This window comes from Nicotiana sylvestris, chromosome 9 (genome assembly GCF_000393655.2).
Source record: "Nicotiana sylvestris chromosome 9, ASM39365v2, whole genome shotgun sequence".
Lineage (NCBI taxonomy): Eukaryota > Viridiplantae > Streptophyta > Magnoliopsida > Solanales > Solanaceae > Nicotiana > Nicotiana sylvestris.
Window position 1 is genome coordinate 6,274,383 of NC_091065.1, and position 20,813 is coordinate 6,295,195.

The following is a 20,813-nucleotide window of genomic DNA, read 5'->3' on the forward strand; positions in this document are numbered from 1 at the left end:
TTCAACAAGGGCTAGATCTGGCCATTGAAGAAAAGAAACCAGATGTTATTGGAGAAGAAGATTGGAGAATTATCAACCGTGTTGCTTGCGGTACCATTCGATCCTACCTTGCTAGAGAGCAGAAATATCCATACACAAAGGAAACTTCTGCAAGTAAATTATGGAAAGCACTGGAGGATAAATTTTTGAAGAAAAACAGTCAAAATAAATTGTACATGAAGAAGAGACTGTTTCACTTCACCTATGTTCCTGGTACCACGATGAATGAACATATCACCAGTTTCAATAAGTTGGTCACAGATTTGCAAAATATGGATACAACTTATGATGATGGTGACTTGGCCTTAATGTTGTTGGCGTCACTTCCTGATGAGTACGAGCACCTTGAAACTACTCTACTCCATGGAAATGACGAAATTTCTCTCAGAGAAGTTTGTTCAGCTTTGTACAGCTATGAACAAAGAAAGCGAGAAAAACAGAAGGGCGGAGAAGGAGAAGCACTGTTTGTGAGGGGTCGTCCTCAAAATCAAACGAGGACAAAGAAGGGAAGATCCAAGTCAAGATCCAGACCCAGTAAAGATGAATGTGCCTTTTGTCGAGAAAAAGGGCACTGGAAGAAAGACTGTCCGAAGTTGAAGAATAAGGCCAAACATAACAATGGAAAGGCTATTATGGATTCAAATGTAGCTGATTGTGATGATTCAGACTTCTCATTAGTTACAACAGAGTCATCAACATCATCAGACATATGGTTGATGGACTCGGCTTGTAGCTATCATATGTGTCCCAACAGGGACTGGTTCATGGAATTTCAAGAAGGAGAATATGGAGTCATCCACACAGCGGATAACAGCCCTCTTACCTCATATGGCATTGGTTCAATACGATTAAGGAACCATGATGGAATGATCAGAACATTGATAGATGTTCGATATGTACCGGATTTGAAGAAGAATCTCATCTCTGTGGGAGCCCTAGAATCAAAAGGGTTCAAAATCATTGCAGAAAATGGAGTGATGAGAGTATGCTCCGGTGCACTAGTGGTAATGAAGGCTAATCGGAAGAATAATAATATGTACCGCTATCGTGGCAGTACAGTTATTGGGACAGCGACAGTAACATCCAGTGACGACAAAGAGGCAGAAGCAACCAAGCTATGGCACATGCGCTTGGGACATGCTGGAGGAAAATCCTTGAAAACTCTATCAGATCAAGGATTGTTAAAAGGAGTAAAGGCTTGCAACTTGGAGTTTTGTGAGCATTGTGTTAAAGGGAAACAGACAAGGGTTAAATTTGGTACAGCGATCCATAATACTAAAGGCATTTTGGATTATGTACACTCTGATGTTTGGGGTCCTTCCAAAACACCTTCATTGGGTGGGAAGCACTATTTTGTAACCTTTGTTGATGATTTTTCCCGAAGAGTATGGGTGTATACAATGAAGAGCAAAGATGAAGTGTTGGGAATTTTTCTCAAATGGAAGACGATGGTGGAGAATCAGACAGGCAGGAGAATCAAGTGTATTCGCACAGACAATGGAGGTGAATACAAAAATGATCATTTCAATAAGGTCTGTGAAAATGATGGCATCATCCGACACTTCACTGTTAGACATACACCACAACAGAATGGAGTGGCAGAACGTATGAACCGGACCTTGCTGGAGAAGGTACGGTGTATGTTGTCCAATGCTGGCTTGGGCAAAGAATTTTGGGCTGAGGCAATTACATATGCATGCCACCTCATTAATCGTCTACCATCTGCTGCTATTGATGGCAAAACACCATTTGAAAAATGGTACGGAAAACCTGCTGTAGATTATAACTCTTTGCACGTGTTTGGCTCAACTGCATATTATCATGTGACAGAGTCAAAATTGGATCCAAGGGCAAAGAAGGCTATTTTTATGGGAATTACTTCTGGAGTCAAAGGATATCGCTTATGGTGTCCTATGACAAAGAAAGTAATATTCAGCAGAGATGTTACCTTTGATGAATTTGCTATGGTAAATAAGGTAACAGAAGATACCAAACAAAATGAAGGTGCTTCTAAGCAGGTGGAGTTTGAGGGAAAATTTATTTTTCCTACACAAGAAGCAGAGGAGGAAACAAATGAAGATTACCCTCTGGAAGGAGAGCCAGTAGAGGAGATTCCAACTCAGGAATCTCAACAACAACTTGAATCAATAGCAACCAGCAGGCCAAAAAGAACAATAACGAAACCTGTTCGTCTCATAGAGACGGTTGCTTGTGCAACCTCAATTGTAGCTGATGATGTTCCTACTACTTATAAAGACGCTGTCCAAAGTTCAGAAGAAGATAAGTGGAGGATTGCCATGAATGATGAAATACAGTCCCTTCATCAGAATCATACATGGAGATTGGCCAATCTCCCGAAGGGAAAGAAAGCAATTGGGTGCAAATGGGTATTTGCAAAGAAGGAAGGATTTCCTAACCAAGTAGATGTTCGCTACAAAGCAAGATTGGTGGCCAAAGGATATGCTCAAAAGGAGGGAATTGATTACAATGAAGTGTTTTCTCCAGTTGTAAAACATTCCTCCATTAGAATTATGTTGGCTTTGGTAGCACAATTGGATTTGGAACTAGTTCAGATGGATGTAAAAACTGTGTTTTTACATGGAAACTTGGAGGAGGAAATCTACATGACTCAGCCAGAAGGATTCAAAGTTGCTGGAAAAGAAAATATGGTGTGCAAACTTGAAAAATCGTTGTACGGATTGAAACAATCTTCTAGACAATGGTACAAGCGATTTGACGAGTTTATGTTGCGGCAAGGGTACAAGAGAAGCAAATACGATCATTGTGTGTATTTGCACAAGCTTAAAGATGGTTCCTTTGTATATCTTCTCCTATATGTTGATGATATGTTGATAGCTTCCAAGAATTTGGAAGAAATTGATAAGTTGAAGATTCAACTGAAGAAGGAGTTCGAGATGAAGGATTTGGGTGAGGCAAAGAAAATTCTTGGCATGGAGATAATTAGAGATAGACGTTCAAAGAAACTCTGTTTATCTCAAAAGGAATATTTGAAGAGAGTACTTCAACGTTTTGGCATAGATGACAAGACTAAGCCAGTTAGTACTCCACTTGCTTCCCATTTTAAGCTAAGTACTACTATGTCGCCAATGGATGAAGCTGAACGAGAGTATATGTCAAAGGTACCATACGCAAATGTTGTTGGTAGCTTGATGTATGCAATGGTTTGCACAAGGCCTGACATTTCACAAGCTGTTGGAGTTATTAGCAGATATATGCACAATCCAGGGAAGGAGCATTGGCAAGCTGTGAAGTGGATTCTACGGTATATTCATAATACTGTAGATGTCGGGTTAGTTTTTGAGCAGGAAGACAATCAGTCTGTAGTTGGATATTGTGACTCAGATTTTGCGGGTGATATGGACAAACGAAGATCAACTACTGGTTATGTGTTTACTTTTGCAAAGGCACCAGTTAGTTGGAAGTCTACTTTGCAGTCAACAGTTGCTTTGTCTACAACAGAGGCAGAATACATGGCTATTACAGATGCTGTGAAAGAGGCAATTTGGCTTCAAGGATTGCTAAAGGAGCTTGGTGTTGAACAAAAAGGTATCACAATTTTTTGTGATAGTCAAAGTGCTATTCAATTAGCGAAGAACCAAGTTTATCATGCAAGGACGAAGCACATTGATGTTCGAGTATCATTTCGTACGCGAAATCATAGAAGAAGGTGGAGTCACGGTGAAGAAAATTCATACTACAGAGAATCCTGCTGATATGCTGACAAAGGTGGTGACTGCGGTCAAGTTTCAACATTGTTTGGATTTGATCAACATTGTTGAACACTGAAGATTGAAGATGAAGACACAACCAAAATTTGTTATTGAGAGAGAATTGAAAATGTGGAATTTTGCCAAGGTGGAGATTTGTTGAAGTTTGGCAAAATGCCAAAGTCCCACATTGGTTGGGAGTTAAGTTTGGGGGGATTTTTCCCCTATAAAAGAAGGCCTAATGTTTAGGATTGAAACACACCTCTCATTTGCCTTCTCATCTGTTTAAGGCATTTGTATCTTCTCTCTTTAGTATTATTTCACTTGTATTTTTGGAGTGAAATAAAATATTGGTTGTGTCCGAGGAGTAGGCAAAATTAGCCGAACCTCGTAAATTCTGGTGTTCCCTTTTATTGTTGTTTTATTGTCTTATTTATTATTTGGTGGCTGTCATAATTTTTGGTATAGTAGTTGTGACTTATTCACACTATATACATTTGGCTTCCGCAACAAGAAATATTCCTAGATTTTCAGATTCTTTCACTCAAAATACCTCCTCTACAAAATCTCAGTTACCTTCCAAAACTCACTATCCTCCTGCTGGAAATTCCAAACCAATATACAAGAACCCAAAAATACTAACTCCTGTAGAAATGGAGGAAAGAAGGAGAAGGGTTTTGTGTTTTAACTGTTATGAGTAATATACTTTTGGGCATTTGTGTAAGAAGAAAAGACAACTATTTTATATGGAAATGGATGAGTCACAAGAACCAGTGGAATTGGAGGAGAATGTGATGTTAGACGCAGTTGATTTCTTAACCATAATGGCTCAAGGATTAGAAACAGATGAGGATGGTTCCATTTTGCCCAATGTTTCAATGCATGCTATAAGTGGTATCCATGACTTCAGAACTACGAGGATGAAAGTTTCTATTAAAAGCAAGGTTGTTTAGGTCCTCATTGATACTGGAAGCACACGCAATTTCTTGGATATCAACATTGCCAAGAAGCTTGGGTGTATGATGACTGCTATTGCTCCCATCAATGTTTCTGTAGCTGATGGCAGCAAGGTATTATATTTGCAAGAATCTAGAGTGGAAGATGCAAGGTGTGAGTTTCAGCTCTGACATTCTAATATTACCTATTGAAGGACGTGGTATAGTTCTTGGTATTTAGTGGTTTATCACCTTAGGAGACGTCATATGGAACTTCAAGAAGCTCAAGATAGAGTTCCATTTCAATGGCCAGAAAGTGTCTCTCAAAGGAATTCAACCTGCTATAAAACTAATTGCTTCAGATAGGATGGACAAGCTGTTGGCCAAGCTTGATGAGCTTTGCATGATTTCAATGGGCTTACTTGTGCAAGAGGAGCAATCAGTGGGGCTAGTTTATGTGCTTTGGGAGGAGAAACCAATGAAGTTGGAGAGACTCAAGAAATACGGATAGTGCTTGACAAGTACAATGACATGTTTGAGACACCTACTGAGTTGCCACCCTCTAGGAGCCATGATCACAAGATTACATTGAAAGAAGGAACTTCACCCGTGAACATCAGACCTTATAGATATCCTGCAATTCAAAGATGAAATAGAGAAGATGGTAGATAAGACGTTGGCCACAGGAGTTATCAGAAGCAATACCAGTCCATACTCTTCACCCATTGTTATGGTGAAGAAAACAGATGGTACCTGGGGACTATGTGTGGATTATAGGGAGCTAAACAATTGCACAGTAAAGGATAAGTTTCCTATTCCAGTAATTGAGGAACTACTAGATGAACTGCATGGTGCAAGGTATTTTTCTAAGCTAGAGCTCCAAATAAGTTTTTATAATAGTCAAAAGCACCTTAAAACCACGAATAAGTTGGAGATGAGGGTGATGAGTTGAGATCCTTTAAGGCGGGGGCACGGGGTTATGGTCTCAGATCTGGCTATCATCAAATTAGAATGTTTGAAGTTGATATTCCTAAAACTGCATTTAGAATACATCATGGTCACTATGAGTTTTTGGTCATGCCATTTGGCCTGACCAATGCCCCCTCCACCTTTCAAAGTCTGATGAATCAAATCTTCATCACTCACCTTAGAAAGTTCATTCTGATTTTCTTTGATGATATACTCATCTATAGTTTTTCTTGGCTTGAGCATCTGAAGCACTTAGAGATCACCTTTGAGATCTTAAAGGCCAATGTATTGTATATAAAGAAGAGTAAATGTGACTTTAAGAGTAACAAAGATAGACTACTTGGGACATGTTATCTCTTAAGAAGGTGTATCTATGGATAAGCTTAAGGTAGAAGCTATCCTAGATTGGCCTCAACCTACAATTGTTAAAGGACTTAGAGGGTTCTTTGGCCTAACTGGATACTATAGGAGGTTCATTCAAGGTTATGGGGCAATTGCTAGACCCCTTTCATGATCCGGTAAAAAAAGGGAATTTTCAATGGACTCAAGAGGCTTATGTAGCTTTTGAAAAACTGAAGGTAGCATTAACTCCTGCCCCTATGCTGGCCTTTCCTGACTTTTCAAAATAATTCACTGTAGAGACTGATGCATCTGGGATGGGATTGGAGCTGTCCTAACCCAAGATAACAGATCTATATCTTTTTTCAGTAAGGGACTATCAGCTAAAACCAAGGCACTATCTGTTTATGAGAGGGAACTGCTAGCTTTGGTCACTGCTGTACAGAGATAGAGACTATACTTGTTGGGAAGGCATTTCAACATAAAAATTGATCACCACAGCCTCAAGTACTTACTTGAGTAGAGGATCACCACACCTAGTCAACAAAAATGGTGGTCAAACTACTAGGTTATGACTACACAATGTTGTATAAGAAAAGAAAGGAAAATCTAGCTGCTAATGCACTTTCTAGGAAGGAGGATATGATACATATGTTCAGCATCTCAGGAGTTCAATCTACTTTACTCGAGGAGGTCACACAATCTTGAACAACTGATCCATAACTACTGAAGCTTATTTGAAAGATTGAGTCATCTGTGAGTCCCAAACTTTACTACCTCTATCAGTCTTGCATCTTCAGCAGAAAAGGAAAACTGATGGTTGGGCCTGATAATTCTTTGAGGAAGAAGCTGATTGCTTATTTTCATGAGAGTTCAATAGGTGGCCACTCAGGAATTAGTGCTATATTGCATAGGTTGAAGCAAGAATTCTATTGGAAAAGGATAAAACATGATGTTTATTCGTTTGTCGGGGGGCGTGACACATGCCAAAGATGTAAGGTTGAAATGTAGCTTATCCAAGACTGCTGCAACCCCTCCTAATCCCCGACAAGGACTGGCAGGACATATCAATAGAATTCATTAAGGGGTTACCAAAAACTAATGGCAAGGAAGCTCTCTATGTAGTTATGGACAGATTGAGCAAAGCAGCTCACTTCTTGGACCTTAAACACCCCTACACTGCATTAGATGTTGCTCAATTATTCATGTATTGCATCTTTAAACTGCATGAAATGCCTAAATCTATAGTTTCTGACAGAGATCCAATCTTCATTAGTAAATCTTGGAAGGAACTCTTCAAATTGCAGAAGGTCTCACTCCTCACTTTTACTGCCTATCATCCACATACAGATGGCCAAACTGAGATTGTTAATAGGTCTTTCGAGTATTATTTGAGGTGTATGACATTTGATAAGCCTAAGGATTGGCCTTACTGGCCTACCACTTGTTGAATGGTGGTACACCACATCTTACCACTCTTCCATTCACATGATACCCTATAAAGTGGTTTATGGCCAGAAATCACCTCCCTTGTTACCTTACTTGCCTTTCGATTCTCAACTAGATATGGTGGATAGAATCCTCCAAGCAAGTGAAGCTACTATCAGGAGTTTTAAATTCCACTTGGGACAAGCTCAAAATAGGATGAAAGTTCAAGCTGATAATCACAAGACTTTTTCAGTTGGCAATTAGGTTTATGTCAAGCTGCAATCTTATAGACAATTATCACTTAAAGATCACTCCTACCAGAAGCTATCAGCTAAATATTTTGGGCCCTTCCAGATTACTGTTAGGGTTGGGTCAGTGGCCTACACATTGGATTTACCTGCAGGCACTAAAATACACCCTACCTTCCATATTTTCCAACTCAAGAAGGAGATGGGATCTTATGTTGCTTCTGTGATACTCCCAACTATCCACCCAGATTAAAGTCATTTCATTTTGACACGAGTAAATCCTTGGTAGAAGATTAGTGAAGAAGAAAGGCAGGGCTACAACTCAAGTCTTAGTCCAATGGTTGAATGCAGCTCCTGAAGATAGCTCTTGGATATGATCCTTTTAGCTCTTTTAGCTTTCTTTCCATATTTGGTTGTATACCTAGTCGATTAGTTAGTTGAATTAGTAAAGAATTAGTTATTGAGATGATCAGTTAATTAGAAGGTCGTTGGGAACACTCAAGTTCTTTCCATTTTAGTCTTTGAAATTTGTGAGCTGCAGCATATTTGATTGGCTTGAGGCAAGAGTTCAAAGTTCAAACACGCAAGCTAACACCATTATAACAAAGCCTCTCAAATATTGAGGAGAACAGAGTTACTGGGGTAGGAAAGGTTCACCTATATACAGCTCCAAAAGACACCTATTAGAAATAAACTTCTATACCTGTGCAATACAAGATCTCCTCTACAAAGAAACTACCTAATATACATCTATTGACAACTAATAATTCCAAAATAAGTTCCGTAAATTGCCGCACAGTCTATACAACCTAATGTCGTCTAATCCCCCATCTCAAGGTGGAGCATGAGGATTAAGAATGCCCAACATGCCTAGAAGAAACTGAAATTGGTCTTGCCCAAAGCTTTAGTGAATATATTAGCAAGTTGTAGAGAAGACATTACATGAGTTTTTTCAATGTTCCTATTTTGTATGTCCTCATAAATAAAATGACAATCAAAATATGCTTAGTACGCTCATATGATATATCGGATTTGTTGCTATGTGCAAAGTGGATTGACTATCACAGTACAAATTGTCATGTCCCTAATTTTTTCACCTTCGGGAGTCGTGATGGAGCATACTCGTGAAAGCTAGGCAAGCCAATTATTAGGGTTCTGCACATTTAACATTCAACCCCAAACAGATATAAGCCAAAAACTAAAGGTAAACAGATTATAAATGCGGAAGAATTATAACATGATCAAATAATCTAATACAGGTCTACCCTCAGATCTGGTGTCACAACTTCACGAACATGTACGAGTTACTACAAATATTGGTCTGAAAAGAAAGTACAACTGTTCTCGGAAAGAAAAGAGACAGCAGAAAGCTAAAACAGGAAAGAGGAACTTCAGGCTCTGTGGATGCCAGTAGATCTATCTTAGTCTCCCTGGATTGAAGGCAGCTACCTTAGCTACTCACCGGGTCCGGTACCGAAATCTACATAAAATAGTACAGAGTGTAGTATCAGTACAACCGACCCCATGTACTGAGTAAGTGTCGAGCCTAACCTCAGGTAAGTAGTGACGAGGCTAGGACATGACTATCAAATAAACCTGTGCAGTTAAATCATATACAGACAGAATCATAATAACAAGAATCAACAGAATAAAGTGGGAAGGGGATATGCTGTGGGAAATAACAGATTCTAACAATAAGCCAGTAAAGAAGCATTAATAACGAAGCGTAATGAACATCATATTTAAACCAACAAGATAATGAAACAGTAACACGTACACGGCATCACCCTTCGTGCTTTTACTCTCATTCTCACCATATGAAACAACAAAGACGGCATGGCATCACCCTTCGTGCATTACCTCACATAATCATGGCACGACATCACCCTTCGTGCATTATTCCTCACAATATCGGCATGGCATCACCCTTCGTGCATTAACACTCATAATATCGGTATGACATCACCCTACGTGCATTACACTCACTCACCATATCATGCACGGCATCACCCTTCGTGCTTTACACTCTATTTCACCCAAATAATAGAAACAATATATCCCGGCAAGAGAGTCAACAATATCAACAATAACATCCAGGGCAAGGAAATCAACAATATCAACAATAACATCCCGGCAAGGGATTCAACTATAACCAATCTCGTTTTCAACAATTACTTTACAAAATTGAAACTTAACTTGTGTCAATTCTCAACAATACTCAATAACCAAGAAACTTTCATAAGCTTTGTTCAACATAAATAATCACCAATTTGAGCATGATCGATACATAATAGAGTCACAACAATCATGATATAAGACTCACGGGCATGCTTGACACCAACGTATAGATACTTGTCACCATACCTATATGTCGTACTCGATACAAACACATAGCAAATAGACCACAACTCATATTCCTTCAAGCTAAGGTTAGGCCAAACACTTACCTCGATTCCACAGACCTATTAAGCCTCAACTACCACTTTACCCCTCGGTTCCACTTCCAATTCGCTTGTATCTAGTCACAATGTACTTAATAACATTAATATATGCTAAATAAACCAATTCTAATGCATGAAAATAGATTTCCCATTATTTTTTCCAAAAAGTCAAAATCGACCCCGGGCCCGCTTGGTCAAAACCCGAAGTTCGAACCAAAACCCGATCACCCATTCACTCACGAACTCAAATATACAATTCATTTTGAAATCAGATCTCAAATTGAGGTCCAACTCCCCAAAATTTGAAAATCCTAACTTCTACCCAAAAACACCCAAATTCCCATGAAAAATCCTAGATTTTGAAGTGAAATCATGCAAAAAGATGTTATAGATTGAAGAAAATAAGTTAGAAACCACTTACTCATGATTTGGAAAAGAACTCTCTTCAAGAAAATCGCATATTTAAGTTTGAAAAAGCTGAAAAATGAGGAAGAATCCCGTCAAAATCTCACTTAATAGGTCGCAGATGTCGCAATTGCGAACCCTTTGAAAACCTGTTGACTTCGTATTTACGAACGGTACGTCGCATTTGCGATAAGGGGGCTTCGCAATTCCTAGCCCAATATTCGCATTTGCGATAAGGGCCTGCCCAGGCTTGGTTCGCAATTGTGACCCTTTGGTCGCATTTCCCAAGCCTGAGAACTTCGCAAATGTGAAGCCTTATCTCGCAATTGCGAGATCAGAGGCCTGAGCAAAAATACCAGATACCAGCTGCAATTTTTCCTAGTCCATTTCACCCCGTACCCTATCAAAAACCCATCCGAGCCCTCGGAGCTCCAAACCAAAAATGCATGCAAGTCTAAAAACATCATACGGACTTGCTCGTGCGATCAAATCATTAAAATAATATCAATAACTACAAATTTAACCTCAAATTCATGAAATTACTTAAGAACATCAAAATTTCCATTTTCTCAACTATATGTCCGATTTATACCAAACCAATTTCGATTCTTACCAAATTTCACAGATTCAACGTAATTATTATTTTAAACTTTTACCGGACTCCGAAACCAAGATACGGACCCGATACAATCAAGAAAATGCATCATTTTACTTCTAAAAGCCTTTATATTTTTCAGCAAATAAATTTCTTTAAAAATTCTTTTCTCGGGCTTAGGACCTCGGAATTCGATTCCGGGCATATTCCCAAGTCCCATATTTTACTATGGACCCTACGGGACCGTCAGATCACGGGTCCGGGTTTGTTTACCAAGAATATTGACCAAAGTCAACTTTAATCGATTTTAAAGGCCAATTTCATTATTTTTCTTAAATTTCACGTAAAAGCTTTTCGGAACCCAAACTATGCACGCAAATCAAGGTGAGACAAAAAAAGGGTTTTAAGGCCTCGAAACACAGTTTAGACTTCTAAAGCAAGAGATGACCTTTAGGGTCATCACATAAATGCATCGAATCAAAATGTTTTATTCCAAGAAACAACAGCAAACCCTTCAACCATTTATCACAGGCTGCAGCAGTCATGGATCGATATTCAGCTTCAGCAGAGGAACGGGAAATTGTGTGTTGTTCTTTTGATTTTTCAGGAGATGGGAGAATTAACCATACAAATAAAATAACCTATCAAGGAGCATCGCGTCAAGAGACAACTTGCCTAATCCGAGTCACAATAAGCATATAAACGGAGATCTAAATTTACTTGGTAATGAACATTGGCATACCATAACAAGAGTTATGAGGATATTTACTTGGTACAAAAATCTATGGCTTGTTTAATAAAAAAAATTGGTGTACTCAAAGACTTTTCTGATGCAGATTGGAACACTTTATCTGGTGATTCATGTCCTACTACAAGTTATATTCTCTATGAGAGGTGATGCTATTTGTTAGAAATTAAAAAAATAAATACTAATTGCTAACTCTACCATGGAGGCTGAGCTAATTGTTTTAGCTTCAGCTAGTGAGGAATCGAATTGATTGAGAGATTTATTATTTCAAATTCCTTATTTTGGAAAACCAATTTCTCCTATTTTAATTCATTGTGATAGCATCGTTGCAATTGGTAGAGTACAAAATCGATATTATAACGATAAATTCATACCTATAAGGACAAAACATAGTGCTATGAGAACATATTTGACAAGTGGTACTACTAAAGTTGATTATGTTAAATCATGTGATAATCTTGTAGATCCACTGAATAAGGCCTTAGTAAGAGAAAGGGTCTGGAGTACATTGAGGTGGATGGGATTGAAGCCCATAAACTCGTAAGTCATATATGAAAAAACTCAATTTGGGGACTAGAGATCCTATAACCAGATTCAATGGGAAGAACGAATCATATGATGGCTTGGTTTGAAATGCACTATTATATTTGTTATTGTTCCATCTATGTTATGAGTGTATTTATCCCATAATAATTTGCGAGATTGAGTTTTATTAACTCTTAATGAAAATCTATAGCTTGTATGAGTGGGGTGTTAGAGGTACAGGAGCACCACTTGATAGATTTCACCTATGTGAGTGTGGAAACAGTCCGCTTCCTATGAGAATTGGGCTTATTCTAAAAAATACTCATGAAAATCGGGATAGTACAAGACCATAATGTGCTGGCTAATAAAGCTCATGTCAACATCTTGATTATTATATGTAAACAATGATACTTTATTTTCCTAAAACAGTCATAGTTCAAGTTTGAGACTACTACTGACTCTGGAGTAGAGATCGTTGTTTTACTAAGTGGAGGTTCAATGCATAGCCCATCTTCATTATGCATAATAGTCTCCCTTTAACTAGCAAACTCTCTTATTTTAATATTAAAATGAGTGAGGCAATATTGGTGTTAGTGCATTTTTATATTAAAAATATAATAGTGCATTATTTCTTTTGAGATAGTGATTGTAATTGGCAAGAAAATGGTCATTACTTTGGTGTAACTCATGAAACGACTAATGCCATGATCTATCACTTATTACCCACTAAAACTTATATTTTGTAACCACCAACCCATGTTCTATAATTTTACTATCCCACTACCTTATTATTTATTTCATGGAAGAGATTCTACACCTATAAATAGTAGTATTTCTTCCTTGTGTTTGTAATGAGAAAATTTGGTAGTGTGTATGAGTGAACTTGCTGTAGTGAAAAAGAGAGTTAAGAGAAGGAGAAAATCTAAGTCTCCAACTTATTCTCGATAAAAGGGAATATTATTTCTATTGTAGGAACGTGTTCATATTGGTGGAGCTTTGGACTCAACAACTTGTTCAGAGTTTGTTCGAGTCAAACAACATTGTCGGGTTGTTGTATCCTGAAGAGGACAAGTCAAGAGTATTATTGCTGGACCGGTGAAGATGTTACCGCAGTGGGCTTGAATCTCCTTTAAGAGAGCGAGATATTCACGCTTTAGCCTGAAGAATATTTATTTATTTTTATTCATCTTATTTTTCAACTGCAATTACTTGTAATTTTACCAACAAATCAATAAATACAAAATACTACTATTTTATTTGCCGTGAATGCAAAATACTACTACACCATTATTTAGTTTTGATGATGGTGCTAACTTAGTACAAATATAAAAGTTTTCAACTTTATCATCTTGAATCAAAGACCGTGAGTGTCTAGCACACACCCACTCCCTAAATAATAAGTATATCGAGATTCGTAGAGGTGGATCCAGGATTTAAAGTTAATAACTTATATATTGAAGCTTATGGATTATGGAGTTTATTGTAATTATTTGTCCACATTCAGTGGATTTTTTTAACTAATACATAGGGTTCAGATCGAAGTTACTGATATGTTTCATGCTAGCTCTGTCCCGACTGTCATCCGTGTCCAAAATCATAGCCGGTGGTGATGACGAGTTCTGAAGGAGACACGAACTCACACAATGGATACTATCAATCGCACAATCCTGAGAGCATTTATCTGTCGCAAATCTGCATCTAACAACACAAGCGATTGTTTTTTTGCTACAAGCAACCACACATGGCCCTGTAATTGATTTACCTTGAGCATGGTGGATTTTGGTAGATGCAAAAATAAGCAAAAGCAAAGCTAAAACATGAATTGGTGAAGTTGTTGCAAGAAAAGCCATAGTGGAATTAGCGGGACCAAAATCCGTTGCCTTATCACTTGATGCTTCTATGATGATATAATATCTTTTCAAGAAAATGATACGAAAACATAAACTTGACGTGACATTATATAGGGAGGTGGGGGGGGGGGTGTAGAAAAGAGTTTTTGCTGTTATGGACAACTTTGTTCATACAAAAGATGTGAACTATTCTTGTTGAACGGCAATCCCATTTGAATATAATTCGTGAGGGTTACTCACCATTACGGATAAAAGGGGTTGAATTATTATTATCTTTTGGACTTTGTTTATAGTAATTTGACCAATTTTAACAACGGCAAAGATCATATTTAGCTCGCGGCTGAAAGTTTTTATATTCACTAGCCGAAAAAGTGTATGAAATTTGTATATTTCTTGTATACATACAAAAATATATTTTTTCGGCTATTATTTTGAGAGCAACTATACATTATTATTTTTTCTTTCAAGAAACTTTATTTTTTGTCGGCCTGGAATTGGTGCACGTTTTCTTGGCCCGCGTTATGATTCAAAACTCTGGCCCGAACAATGGCGTATACAGAATTTTTCACAAAACATATTATTAACATATTGTTATGCTAAAATCCTACAAGTTAGAGATTTATATGATTTAGTAAGTTTAGAAACGTTACCTAAAAGTTATTTTGCATGTTTTGTTGGTTCTCTTAAAGGGAAAAGTAAAATTATTCGTAGATAAAATGAGAATTTTTTTTAGTTCGGTTCTTTTTAACTAGAGAAAATTGAGTCTTAGGTTCAAATATGTGAAATTGAAGTACTTTGCTAAAGGGAAAAATAGCACAAAACTCGCTATGACGTCAAGTACATAAGTATAAAGTACTTTGACTAAATAAAAAAGAAAAATTGAAATTCAATTTACAATTATATTGTAAGAATATTAAATAGTGGACCACTTTATATACCCAAAGAATAAACTTGGTTATTACACTTGAATGTATGCGAAGAGTTCAACAAAAGCTACATGATACTAACATCCGCAGGGCCTTCGTAGAAATTATAGCAGGTAGTCACTTTTAAGCCTGTTATTTAAAATGTATTTATACTTTATAATATATTTAAAGATTAACTAATTTACTCAAATTTTAGGGCATGACGTCCTAAAGTTTAAACCTCAAAGTTCAAACTTCAGGACATCATGTCCTAAAGTTCGAAAATCGTGTCCAGAAATTCGAATCTTATGTCCTGAATCTTAAATTAGCAGTTCAAAAATTTAGGACACTTAGTCCTGAATTTCAAATTAGCAGCTCAAAAATTCAGGATATATATTTAGTCCTTAAGTTTAGACGAATTGGCTAATCTTTAAATACATTATAAATTATGAATACATTTTTTATAGCAAACTTAAAAGTGGCTATTGGTGCAGTTCGCCCAGTACCATCTCATATCAGCCCAATCATTACAACCCTCCCATACAAGAGTTCAAAGTTCAAACATGCAAGCTAACACTATTATAACAAAAGCCTCTCAAATATCTACATCAAGCTTTATTTATTCATAACGAGAGGCGGATTCAGAATATTAACTTGAAAATAACTAATATTACTACACCATGTGAAGATGGTGCTAATATATAAAAATATAAGGAGTTTTCAATTATATATATTTTGAGTCAAGACAACAAGTATTTGAAGCTCGCATTCACTCCCTAAATGATATCTTTCCCCGTGTCCAAGATCATTGGCGCTGATGGGGTGGTTGGTGGTGGCGTAGCTGGTGTGAGACAGGAGGTCAGACAACCGATACCACTAGTCGCGCAACCTTGATAGCAAGTAACCGATGGAGGTGGCGGACCGCAACGGATGACACAAGTGATTGCTTGTTGGCCACAATTGATGACACATAGCCCAATATTTTGGCTTTGGGCATGGTGGATTATGGTGAATGCAACAAGGAGAAAAACCAAAGATAGAGAATGAATTGGTGAAGTTTTTGCAAGAATGGCCATCGTAGAATATGAATTTGAAGTTGCGTTGTTGTTCTTGAGTTTATATAAAGGGGAATGTGAACTAATTTGATGGATTAAAGAGAAAATGGAAGGAACTTTTGGGTTTTCTGTTACAGCTTGTTTGGATGGTTGTTACCCATTGTATCATATCGTATTGTTACTTTAAATACAATGTTTGTTTTGATTGTTACTTAAATTTTATTGTATCGTATCGTTAAATCTGTCGTTACATAACGATGAAATGTGTCAGTTTATGTAACGATCGATTTGGTGTGGTCGCGTCGTTACCTTGTCTTTTTCTCTCAATCTCACCATTTATTATTATTAAATTATTTTATTTTATCATTTACCCTACCTTTTTATATAGTAATTTTACCCTGTATCATAATTTTTCTTTATAATATTGCAAGTTTATTCTTCGTATTGATGGTGCGTGATATCATGAAACGATGGCAAACGACATAATCTATCCAAACATTGTATTTATCAAACGATACAGTACAATACAATACGATACGATACATTATGAAGTGATGCGTAACAACCATCCAAACAAGGTGTTAGGGATAACTTTAATATTGTTCATAGGAAACATGTGAAGCCTAATAATTAAAGTGTAAATAAAAGGCACATTTTATGGTAGCAATCTCAATTCGTAAATGCTACATACTATTACGAATAAAAGGAATGTACTTTTTTGAGAATTTACGTTTTATTATTTTATGACACTCTAAAATATATATCTACGATTAGTTGATCGTATATTGCATTTTGACCTTATTGATTGAGAATTGTATTTGTGACTACTGTTGTTTAAACTGTCTATCTATTTCAACATATTGTAAGTTTGACCTATGCATAAATTTTCTTGGCCAATGTTGTAATTCAAACCTTCGCCTCGAAATTTTTTTCTCTTCCATACTTCAGATTGAATTCATTGTTTCAATTGGAAATATTAGTGAATTTGCAGATTTGTCTGCTGGAAAACTTGAAAAAAGAAGACACGTGGAAAAGTGTAGTAGAAAGACAATGGGAGTGAAGATTTACCTGCTCGAAAACGTGAAAAGAAGAACACAAAAGGAATGTGTGGTAAAAGACAATCGAGCCGAGAAGCGGCGGACTCAGGATTTTTATGCGACGGGGCTGATATCGTGCTATAATTTTATATATTTTGATTTTATTCCCCTTATTTGTTTATTGTTTGGATGCTAATTCGTGAGGCAATTGAGCTTAATTGAGTTTATTTTACGTGTAGGAATACCGGGATATGAAGTGAAGAAAAGTTACACAAAATAGTACCTCAAAGCTATAAAATAGAGCAATAAAAGAAGACATTGCAAGGCCATGAAAAGTCACAGCCTTAGACATTGCAAGGCCATGAAAAGTCACAACCTTAGACATTGCAAGGCATGAAAAGTCACAGCCTTAGATAGTGCAAGGCTTTGTCCAAGGCATCAACGTTGGCGCCTCTAATGGTGCCTTGCAATGTATTTTGGCGCCTCTAATGATGTCCAGTGCTGACGATGCTTATCCGAGCTACTTTTATTTCCTCCTTAATTTTAGACGTGTATACTTTGGCCCTACCATATAAATACCTCTTAAAATTAGTTTTTAGGGAGAGACATTATTGGAGAGGTAAAGGCTACGGAATACTTGGAAGCAACGAATCACAAAAGTTTTTCTCTCTATTCTTCTTTAATATGTACTTTTAGTGCTTTTGAATATTATCATGATTGTTTATACAATTATGAGTAGCTAAACTCTCTAATCTAGGTTTGATGGAACCTTTTGGGGGATGATTTTCTACCATGTTTAATATAAATTTGCCATTGACTTTTCTCTACTTGTTCAACTACGCTTTTACTGTTGTTGATTGAAAAGGCCCTCAATTGACTGTGTCTATTTAGTGTGTATTGCTTGGAAAAGGGTAAATATTTAGGTATTTGTTGAACAACATCACTCCTAACGTATGTGAGGAATCAATACGGATGGTTTATAGGTGAGAATAGGAATAATAAAGTCTTTGTGCGATCTTAGTGAGGGGTGAAGTAGTGCCAGCTAGCGTAGTTCGGGAGAATACATGTAAATTGTGGTAGTTGCTTGGAAGAGAATTACGACAACCGAAGTACTCACAATTGGTAGAGAATATTTAGAAAATATTATAGGATATGTAGCGGAAAGGATTCCGAATATTAGGAAAATCATAATTCTTAATTTTGTCTCCAACTCCATCCTCCTTAGTTAATAAATTTTACTACTTTTAATAGTTGTTAGTTAATTAGTTAAAAATATAAATCTTAATCTTTATAGCATAAGAATTGTTCGAACTCGTGTTTCTTAGTAATATTGAACAGTTGTAGCTAAGCCTTAATTCTCTGTGGGATTTGACTCCAGTCTCTTATATCGGATTATATTTGCAGTGATCACTAGAGCTTTTAGGATGCATAGTTGGGCGTAATCAGGGGTAGAGTATTCGGCTTAACCAGCATCAACCTTTAGTTTTTACTATTGCGCCCATTACATTTTTGGAATTATAAGTTCAAAATTATTGTTTTTTAAATTAGTAATTTTCTAAGTTCAAAATTATTGTTTTTTAAATTAGTAATTTTCTAAGTTCAAAATTATTATTTTTTAAATTAGTAATTTTCTTACGTCTATATCTTATACTCTATGTTGAAATTATTGAGATCAGTTATACTCATTGACTATATGATATATCATCCATTGTATACTCAATTAATTTAATCATGTAAGACTTTATAGTGACAAAAGAAGAATAGAAATTTTAAAATGTGAAATTTTTGAAAATAAACAAAACAAGAAGAAAAAAAAAGTACTTAATTAATACACAACAAGTGACACCAAATATGCCCATCTCATATCGACACCTAATTCTAGAAGATTGATGTAATATTTGAATTCGTAGTCGCACTTAGAAAGGTGCATCCAATAATCATCACATCATATGATACTTTGAACTTAAGTGCACACACATATATTTAAATACTTTCAAAAAAATATAATATTACTATACATAATCTATGGATGGGAGAATGGATTCACGTGTCTTATAGAATCCTAGATATGCCCTTGCGTCGAGTGGTGTAGGGGTGTCAATGGTTCGGTTCGGCCGGTTATTTTATAAAATTTGTATCATACCAATTTTTCGGTTATTCTATTATGTATAACCAAAATTAGACTTTTCGAAACTGTCCCAATCATGTTGGTTTCTCTTCGGTATCGGTACGGTTCGGTTAATTTTCGGTATTTTTTTTAATATCATGTAAAATTCACCAGTAGAAGTAGAATTGCAATAACATACGTTCTTTTATAGGACTTAGCAAAACTCTCTAGACATTTTAACTGTTTAAAGGGTGACGAATTAAAAAAAAGATGGCTAGAGTATAGATCCATCAACTATTCTACAACAGCGTAAAAGAAATCAAACAAAGGCAAAGAAAATATTAATCACACAAGTTGAAAGATATACCAAGCTGGGACTCAAAAATAAAGTCTATAGAAGATTAAATATTCAAAAAGATAAATCTAAATTATATGAAAGGAAACATATTCAATACATTGTAGTTTGCTACTCATAATCGCTAGAATACTTTGTGTCTTGCTAATAAAGATACTTGAAATAACTTAGTTTAAGTAGAAGTAGCATAATAGGTTTTAGGAATTAGTATTTTGAGTTTAATTACTTGTTGGCTTGTAATAGTTTTCATAATTCCAAGGCTCAAAGAAAATTTAATGCATTATTATTTTTAAACTTACTAAATAAATATATTTTCTACATGTAAAATTTATCTGGTACGGTTCGGTATTTTTTCGGTTTATTTTTATAAAATAAAAAACCTACCCTAATTATCGGTGCGGTTATATATTTATATAAAAACCTACGATTTCTTAAAAAGAAACCTAAAAATCGGTTCGGTGCGGTACGGTTCAGTCGGTTTAATCGGTTTTCGAATATCCATTGACACCCCTAGAGTGGTTTGATAAGTTGTTTGAGATACCCATTCTTAACTAAGTTTCAAGTTCGAGCACTAAAAATACGAACTTTTCGATTTAAAGTACTTTACCTCTTAATATACATATCTCATGCAAATATAAATTAGTTAAGCTAGCAAACTTTGAATATCGAATGATTAAATATAATTTTTTTTTAAAATAACATGAGCTTCTTGGAAGCAACAGGTTTACAAATTTCATTGTTATACTGAAGCTTCAAAATCACAAATTCAGAAGAACGAAATGCTAGGTATGGTCCCTAATCATGATGTGAATTGAGAATAATTACTTTTCTCAAATTTTAATGATGACAACACAACTAATTATCTACTCCATCAGTTATTCTATCCGTTCATGTTTACTTGTTCATTATGGACTTTGCACATCTCTTAAGAAATAATAAATGAAGTCCCACAACGAAGAGAAAATATAAAAAGCTAGAATGCTGGTTACCAAAATACCCATACAAAAATTAAACACCATTTTACCCTTTTTTTAAAATCCTACTTTAAGAATATTCTTGTACCAACGAGTAAACTTATTTTCTAATAAATGAATAAATTTATAC

At 36.1% G+C, this 20,813-nt stretch overlaps 1 protein-coding gene across 1 annotated transcript; it reads left to right on the top strand.

Annotated features, from left to right (window-relative positions):
* The first annotated feature begins 6,559 nt into the window (after positions 1-6,559).
* LOC138877200 (uncharacterized) lies at positions 6,560-7,021 on the top strand. The gene is made up of 2 exons (XM_070156793.1): positions 6,560-6,703; positions 6,797-7,021. The coding sequence occupies exons 1-2, from the start codon at positions 6,560-6,562 to the stop codon at positions 7,019-7,021; spliced, it is 369 nt and encodes a 122-aa protein (XP_070012894.1).
* Positions 7,022-20,813: the final 13,792 nt, after the last annotated feature.